General features: G+C 42.0%; 1 protein-coding gene across 1 annotated transcript in view; it reads right to left on the bottom strand.

Moving 5' to 3' along the window:
• Nucleotides 1-9,299, bottom strand: part of LOC104941654 (roundabout homolog 3-like) — a gene marked incomplete at its 3' end in the record, with an annotated part of 21,147 nt that extends 11,848 nt beyond the window's left edge. The window contains exons 1-4 of the mRNA XM_010766784.1: nt 9,179-9,299; nt 7,708-7,846; nt 6,942-7,069; nt 5,414-5,425 (exon numbers count right to left, since the gene is read on the bottom strand). Of these exons, the coding sequence (XP_010765086.1) occupies nt 5,414-5,425; nt 6,942-7,069; nt 7,708-7,846; nt 9,179-9,299 (400 nt within the window). The remainder of the gene's footprint in view (nt 1-5,413; nt 5,426-6,941; nt 7,070-7,707; nt 7,847-9,178) is intronic.
• Nucleotides 9,300-9,338: the final 39 nt, after the last annotated feature.

Genomic DNA, 9,338 nt, shown 5'->3' with positions numbered 1-9,338 from the left:
AGCATGGATAAATGTTCATAAAATACATCCATTGTTTGTTCTATATGCTTCTTGAAATCCTAGTTCTTTTTACGGAAAGAGAGGGGTTTTAGGTTGCCATAAGGCTGTTGACGTTCTTATTATAGGCTACATCCATTGGTTGGTTTTGTGGCGCATTTGTAACGCTGTGCCAACTTGGGCAAGCACGCAGGCAAACTTGAGGAGCGCACACAGGGTGGAGAGATGGAATGAGGTTGAGCGATGGAGAGGAAGGGAGATAGAGAGATTGAGCGAGGCAGAGAGCGTGTGCAGCGGTCTGCTTAACAGAGCAGTTTGTGAGAGAGCCAGCTTGAGAGTCAATTTCTCTTCAAAATATAATTGATTGCCAGCCTCCCTTGTCCCTGGCTGGCTTGCTAGCTCGTTGGTAACGTAACTGATATCTTCTAATGTGCCTGCATCTGGCGCTGAGTTGCCATATTCCTTTCGTGAACCACTTCCTGATATCCATTGTTGCAGATAAATATAAATGGTAATAGCCAAACTAATCTAGCAAGAGTAAACTGACAGGCTGCTGTGCCGCATCTCACTGAAAAACCCACACGACTCAACCCAGCGAAAAAACCAGCCTCGCGCGCCTTTCATTCACAATTTCATAGCAAAATAAAAAAATGATATTAAACCAATCTTTCAACATAGCTTAAAACAAGAATACATATTAGGACAAAGCCCTACAAATAACAACAATACACATAGGCCTAACAATAAAACAATTAATATGTTGTATTCAGCCCTGATTAAAACAGCGGGCCCAAATCCTGTATGGGCGGGCCCAAATCCTGGATGGGCGGGCCCGGCCCCATGGGGCCCGCCCATGACGCCGTGTCTGACACACACACACCTTTGATTTTGATTGATTGTGTTGCAAGTGACAGGCCTTCATCCACAGAGGGGGGGGATGCATAATGATGCCCTCCACCAGTCCTAATTGATTTCTCATCAGCCCACCTGATCTCCAGCTGCTCTTTCATTCTCCGTCTCAATTAGCATTCAGAGAAACCAGAGAAAGAGAAAGTCAGAGAGGTGGAAGACCCTCCCAAACTATACAAAATTAACAGTAAGAAAAATGACAGGTTCACAGTTGTGTTGGGATCAAACGAAACATAACTCTGGTTCAATGGATCCACCAGAAGCAATTATATTTGAAAATGCTTGATTAGCTCAAGAGAGACCAATTGTCTTACAGGCTATGAGATGAATTGATTGTTAAAGGGGGAAACGCAGCAGGGGAATCAGGATAAACAGACAGAAGTAAAGTGTTCAATCAAAAATGTAAAAAATAAAAAACAATTATAAATGTCCCAACACTTTTTAAGGTTGAAATACTTTAATATGCTATTTATGTCACTTTTACTTAAATTGCTGACACTCATTTCTTTGGCATGGTTGTGTACCTATTTGTCTATTTTGTTACCAACGTGTGTTTTTCTTTATTATTGCATGCCTTTTTGACTTGCTATGCCACTTTTGCGGTACTAGCTTGGACTAATAAAGGTATTCTGATTCTTAAACCTTGGTGCAGGGTGTGGTTTGAGAATCCCTGACTGCCCAATATCACCCTGCTTCCTGTAGTAACTCACAAAAGATCAGGAACCAGCTTAATTTCATGACCTGCATACACATTTTATTCCCTGTTATGGGAAGTACGCCGCTTGAGACTACTTCCACTGGCCCCCTCTACACAAGGGGGGGGGGGGGGGGGGTGCTCCATGTGTCCGCCTCAGGATAACTCACAGCTAAGGGTTCCTGGGCCAAGATGGGCAGGGTCATGTTCTGGGATCAAAGAGGCAGCCCCCAAGTAGCCCTAAAGGTCAAACATGCCGCCCCCCCCCCCCCGTTTCGGATGTGGACCACAGAGTGCATTATGGGACAGCGTCACTGAAACCCTTGACTTCCTGGCTACCTCAAGGTTCTTCCTGTGTGATGCAAGTCCTGAAATATGAAGGAACTGCAGTGTATACACACTTCTTATGTAATGCGAATCAAATGTGATGAACTCAGGAGAACCGACAATGTGCCAAGCTGTTTGACAAACATGTCAACACCTGAATATGTTCCCTCACCAGACACAACGCCACACTTTGACCCAAATACAGCCCGGAATATTCAGGATATTAAAATGCAGTGTCTGCTGCGCAGTCCTGTCTGGAGAATAACACTGTTTGATTTGAGGAGGCAGGCTGGCACACCGCCCGAGGCTGTAATAAATAATTAGCAATAATGGGTGCACTCGGCGCGACACTGAGCTTTAGATTTAGGGCAGGGAGGAACATTAGCATCCTCACATGGGAGGGGGACAGGGAGATGGATCGTAGCTGAGCAGGACAACAATGGCTGCATGTCATTGATGCTATTTGCTCATCATGTAGTAATTTAATATTCTAGGCTGCTAGCTCTGCCCTTAGAAAAGAGAGAAAGACTGTCACTGCTCATCAAACACTATGGCACCTTCATTTTCCAGTTCTATGAAATATATAACCGGGTCTGTGGAAATAATGGCACATAAACTGATAACAGCGGGAGCCAGTTTCAGGGAGGTAAAATGGGAAATGTCTAAATTAAGAATGAAACTTGAGATAAGAGTTTCGAGGAGCCTGGAGATTTATTTCATGTGGTGGGTATTGCCGGAGCTGAGAACACATAACTAGGCTAACATGCCAAGAGGAAGAAAAAATAAACAAGGAGTGCAAGTTAAATTTACACGACCTTACGATAAGAACAGACTGAAGGAGGAGAGTCTGGTCTGAGGGTGAAGTGTTCTCTCTGTGAAGTGTGTGAGTGTTTCTTTGTGATGAGGAGAGTGGTCTCTTAAATCCTGAAATATTAAGACATAGGGCTGGTCCTTACTTTTTTAATATGCCATTTATGATTCGTGTTTGAGGAAAAGGTTATAAAAGGTGGTGAGGGTTGGAATAACTTTTTAACAGGGGATGTAAAATGTCTCTTCAGGAAACAGATGATGTGATTGTGGTATTTGCAACTTGACGAAAAGACCTGTCAGACTCCACGGTGTTTTCTGACATCCAACATGAGATGGAAGACAGAGCAGTTATTGTTATGATGAGGTGTAATAACATCTATGGAGAAGCCTGTAGATGTTATCAAGCTCAGCAAACAGCGGGACACTGAAATGTGAAACGCTAGAAGACCCAGAAATCATGTTTCTGGACTTTTCAATTCAGACGACCTATCTTGAGCAAGGCACCGGACTGAGTCCAATGGAGGTGTTTCAGGCAGGGGGGGGGAGGAGAGAGACTCCCTCTGGAGGGAACACAGGGATGTTAGCCTCTGCAGACCATTCACATGCACTGAAACCTCTACAACACTACAGGAGAGGGAGAACCCATAAAGCAGAATAAGGCCCCTTTAACAACAACTTACACCGAATCCACTAGCTGAGTGTTATTGCAGGAAGTACTGTTCCGTACATACTGGTGTCCTACAAAAATAGGTTTTGTGTTCTTTAGGTTTTTTATGTAGCAACAAAGTTAGAGTCTGGATTCCTATCCGCACCACAGTTGCTACAAACATTGAAAGTGATTGAAGGTTTCACAGAGTTGTTTGATTTTGAAGTTATTGCCTTGGCTGATCCCAGCTTTAGGAGATAATTAAAGTTAGATAGCCTCAAAGTAAACACAGCAGACACATGTTTGGACGGCTCAGCACACACACTGAGCTGCAGTAAGACGGATCACAGTGTGGTTTGTTCCACTGCTGTTGTATTAACACGCTGTTGTGTGATGTTCAGCAAAGGCAGACAAAGTGCTTACAAGCAAAGCATCTTTCCTCCCCCACCACCCCCCCCCCTAAACACACTCAACGTGTGATTTTCACCAACATACTGAGGCCATCACACACAGGGGAACACAAATACACACACACACTCCCAGCAGGACTTCCTCTGGGGACTGGATTTGACAGGCAGCTGACACAGACTGCCACACACACACACACACACACACACACACACACACACACACACACACACACACACACACACACACACACACACACACACACACACACACACACACACACACCTGATTCTGAGATACATACACACGCTTTTTTTTTAGCTGTACCATATTTCATATATGTTTTTATTTAATTTTGAGGGGGACCTTAGTGCCAATAATGTCTCTCTATCTATCGAGCATCAATATCTGGATTAAAGGGCTGGTGCAGCATTAAGAGAAGCAGTACTGTTATCTGCAAAGCACTCACATGACATTCTGAAGTAAGGACATCATGCCTAATGTCAATGTGTTAAGCATTCATGTATCAGATTTTTACCATATTGTTTTTCCCCTTCTGTATCCTTGCTTCTTCATTCCATTCCATGACTCAGTCATGTTCAGGAATTTGATTTGAATAAGCAATTCCAAAGATTGGCTGTGGGAGTGATCGAACAAGCACATTTCTTATTCTGACTAAAGGCAACATGGAACTCATGTGAGATGTATCTTACACACATATAGCTTTATGAGGGATATGGGCCTTAGGAAAAAGGTGAGACAGAAGAAAAGCAAAAGCTTTTTGGGAATTATTTTCACTGATTTGTATTAGGACAATTCCCCTTTCTCTTGGCTGAATAAAGATATTCTATTATTTTGGTATGGTGAATTGAAAGTCCAGTCATTATGTTTAATGGTACGTCCTGAAATGGCATTTCCTTGGTTCTAGCAGAGGACAGCATATGGAAAGATACCAACAACTGGGTCAACAAGTATCAAGGACAATCTCTAATTCATTATCAGAGGTAAGAATTCATACTATAACATAAGTTGATGTCATGTAGTGAGGACCATTGTGGGTATTCTCTGGTGAGGCCCTCTGCCACTGTGTGTTCAATCTTAAAACGGTAAAACATATGAATTATTATTATAGAGATATAAATGTACAGTTAAGAGTTGAAACCCACAGAGAAACACAAAGACAACACTTTGTCCAAACACACACTCTCCTCTTGGTTTATGTACAATACCCTCCCTGAGCTCTTTATTCATCTGACACTTTTCTTCTAAAACACGTTTCTCCTCAAGGAATGCCAATGAAAAGCTTCTACACTTTATATTTAGCGTCAATGATAAACATATCAACATTTGTGGCTCTGGTATTTCACAAAGGAAGCTTTTGATTCAGAGCTTTTTAGACATCGATTCACTTTCAGAACACAACAACACTGAGTGAGGATCTCATGGCCACACAGCCTGGTGCTACATCCAACGTGTAGAGGCACCATGTGGGATTCATGAGTACATGACTGCAGCATTTTGATACACTTTGAATACATTTTACAATGTGAAGGATATTTAAGGTTTTATGCAGTACTTTTTATTGCATTAAATAGTTAGATGGGATGAAATGGAATACTCACAGGATGGGCCGACTGAGATGGAGTGATGCAGAAAGGGTTGGAAAAGAAAAGAGGCAGAGGAAGACGAGTGAGTATGAGATGATGGGATCGCTGACAGAATGTAAAGTCTCTCAGTGAGAGTGGACTGCAGGGAAACTGTCTGATATTTAATGAAGTGTTCCCAAAAGAAAGAAGCAGTGGAGCTGCAGGAGGGGTGATGAGCTGAATGTGCACACAGGTGAAGATACGAGCTGGTGGTCTGATTGATCGGGGGGGGGGAGAGGCTGGGTATTTCTATTATCCCTAATCCTGCAGATGCATGCAGGAACCCACAATCAATCTCTGTTTGTCTAGCAGATGCTGCTGGGATCACTCCTTCCTACCAGTAATGTGTGTCTGCTGTGGATACAGTATGTGGGCATACACGTTGACAGAGAGTGGGTACACAGTGGAGGGCTTGCTAAAAGAATGAACTGATACAAAATGAGACTCTAAAATTCTCTTTCATCATCACAAGTGACAGATTCTCTTCAGAGTGCCTCTCTTCATGAACAGACTTTATTCTCATGATATGTGAATGCTTTTTGATCTTAGCTCTCTCAGAGGGAAGAATATTTGAGAAAACTTAAAGTCTAATCTTCACTTTCTCTCTCTCAAAGTTTCAGCATGTGTCCCGTGGCATACTAAGGTGAGTTATAGCCAGCCACAATGTCTGTCTTCCTGTCTTGTCAAAGATGTCTCTGTCTTCCTATGGGTAATATGTGTATCTTGGACAATGGTAATGAATAAAGGGAAGACAGTTAAATAAAGCCTGCTGGTAGGTGAGATTTTTTGTGAAACATCATTGCATCACCGTCCATCTGTGAAAATCATGTACATACTCAGTGTTCAAATCTCATGTTCTGCCAGTGCAGAATGGGCCCTAGTGAAGGGTTACTTACTTAGGTTTAACGCCGAGTAAGACTTTTCTTACTTTCTATTATTGAGAAAGATACACTTTATGTAATACATTTACCAAGGTAATGGAAATGAAACATAAGGCACTTGTTCCTTTGTATTAAACTCAATGAGAAGAAGAAACGTTTTGCATTTATATTCTGCTAATCCACTCGTATGTATTCTGTAAGGTATTTATCTGAACATTGCACATATTTCAAAAATGTCCAAAATTGGGATCAATAAAGTACTATCTTATCTTATCTTAACAATATGTATTCATCTCTATATATCTTAACAGTTTCACCCAATTCCAATATTCTGTATATTGTATTCCTATTATCATTGTGTGAACTCTTGCCTGTCCTTTACTTTGTTTCAATCTTATTTCTGTTGCTACTGTACAGTGGTGTACCGTGAATATCACAACTGGACCTTCTGTAGAGACACATAACCCCCCCCCCCCCAACCATCTTATCTTATCTTATTTTAACTTATCTTAGCTGCATCATACTGTGCTGCCCCTGTCAGTCCCTGTGGCTGGAATATCAGATGCTTCATCAACAAAGTGAATTGAAGATTTGAGGGATGAATACACCGCCACTTGTCTCACCGTGCACTTGCAGGCTGCCGGACGCCTCGGCCTTGCCCACGCTGTTCTCAGACACGCAGGTGTACGTGCCCTCGTCCTCGCCTCGCACCTGGGTCAGATGCAGACTGTTGTCGCTGCGGATCTGAAACCTGGAAAGAAAACACTTTTCTGAAAACAACATTTTTGGTCCACCGAGAGAAAAGTTGATGCAGTGCAGGAAAAATAAGATTGTGTTTTTTAAATCTCACAGTATAGCTTTAGGCAGATCTAACTCCAGCTGACAACAATATTATACCCTGTTTCCCCTGAGGGATCATTAGAGTTTAATACAGTATGATACACACTACAGACACTGTGTCACCTTGCAGTAGTCTTGTGACATTACTTTCATTATTAGTGACGGCAGGTTCCACAGCTGCCTAAATATGTTGCTTAGAATTTTGTTGATTGTGTCTGTACTTGTTCAGTGTAAACATAAAACACAATCATTTTTGCTCCATGAAAGCTGGGATTTGTTTCAATGTCCTGTCCATTACACCTCCAATAACGGGAAAAACATCTTCAATTGTTTTTGTTATTTTGTTTACAAGACCAAAAAATGCATACACTCTCTGAAAGTCATATTATAAATCAATTGTTTAACTTTTCTCTGCTTAGCACAGCACATGCAGACTGATTCCATCATCAGAAGCTGTTATATCATCAGTGAAATGATTCATAAACTACGACCCGCATGTTGTGTTGGTGTAGTGATGCCAGTGTGGTTCTGACAGTGTTTTCTGCGTACCTGCCCCGGGGCAACTCCCCCTCCTCCCTCCGCCAGCGGACAGTGGGAGTGGGGTCTCCGTGCACCTCGCAGAAGAAGTCCACCGTGTCCTCCGCCAACACAACCTGGTTCACCGGCTGCTTAATGAACACTGGCCTCTCTGAAATGAGACAGAGGATGGAGGAGTGATGAAACATTGTGGCACTGCACTTTAATGTGACTGACCCTCCAGGGTAATGAGATTGTCACAGCAGCGTGATACTGTATGATGAACACAAAACACAAAGTGACCACAGGGAATTACATGGAGGAAAGTAAAACTTTGAGCAGCACAACAAAACACACTGAAAAAACTGTACGGTTGACTTTAAGTAAATATATTATGTCAACACATTTTATATAACTGTATTAGGTTAGTGGAAAGCAATAATATTAAGTTGAACCTAATATTTGTATTTAAACTTGATACTATTGCTTTCAACTAACCTAATTCAGTTATGTGAAATCTGTTGACAACATACATTCAATTGCATCTTTTTCAGTGCATGTTAACATGATGAAAGAAGAAGGAGGATTTGCATCACAGTTAAAGGTCTGATGCCGGTCCAGAAAAAGATTTAGTTACACACATGGGACAATCAATCCGCCAGAGACCAGTGAGACTAACGTGCATGTCAGCTCTTATCATGATCATAATCAGTTATAAACTGGCATAGCCTCCAGAAAGGAGTTCAGATGAGCACTGGCTATAGTCATGCACATTTCACAAATGGCAGTAATATTAAATATAAGGGCAGCGTCAGGTCATACATTTTCAGGAACCATACGCTGAGAAATGAAGTTTAACACACTGGGTTAACATGTACTGCTGTGTGTAAGGAGCAGCATCTGGGTGGGGGTGCGGCGGAGGGGGTTTGGTGAGACCGAAAAGAAAATATCAATCTTCTATCTGTTTCCTCGGATCAATACACACTTTGAAAACGATTATGCTGCTGAGAGCAAAGCAGGGAATAAGAGGGAAGGAAAGATCAGAGAGGTCAAAGGTCAGTGGGGGGGAAATATCCATCTGCTGCGCCAACATCAGCTGAGGAGTGAAGCCCCTCAGGAGACAGGAAACTGAGGCAAATGTGAGGCTTTCTATGAGAACCACTACACATTTCTCATCAGAGTAACATTAAACGTCCTTCATTCATTTCAAGGTCCAATACTTGACATACAATTACGATACAATTACTCTACTTTAGACTAATTACACGGTTATTTAAATACATGTTATAACTTTACTGTATAATCTCAACTGTAAAAATATGGCAGATCTTTGCATATTAAATGAGGTTCCTTGTATTTAAAAATAACCATCCTTTTTACCGCCCACATTTCAGAATTTGTAATGCAATAACAAATAAGATTAGCATCATTTCTATTTGTTTAGTTTCCCATGCAGCATTTACAAGTGGACCATTATGAATGAGATGCAGGAAACAAGACTTACCGAACACCACCAGCTCAGCAGGGTCACTGTCTTTCTCCCCCACCATGTTGGTTCCAACACACACATACATGCCAGCGTCACTTTTCCTGGTGTTGGAAATCATCAACTTTCCTCCTCGCATCTAAAAATGAGGAGCATAGGTAGGGATAGCGAGGATGGA

The sequence above is a fragment of the Notothenia coriiceps genome, unplaced genomic scaffold (genome assembly GCF_000735185.1).
Source record: "Notothenia coriiceps isolate Sejong01 unplaced genomic scaffold, NC01 NC01_scaffold00003649, whole genome shotgun sequence".
Lineage (NCBI taxonomy): Eukaryota > Metazoa > Chordata > Actinopteri > Perciformes > Nototheniidae > Notothenia > Notothenia coriiceps.
The sequence above is the reverse complement of the archived record's forward strand: the minus strand, read 5'-3'. Positions and strand labels throughout refer to the sequence as shown.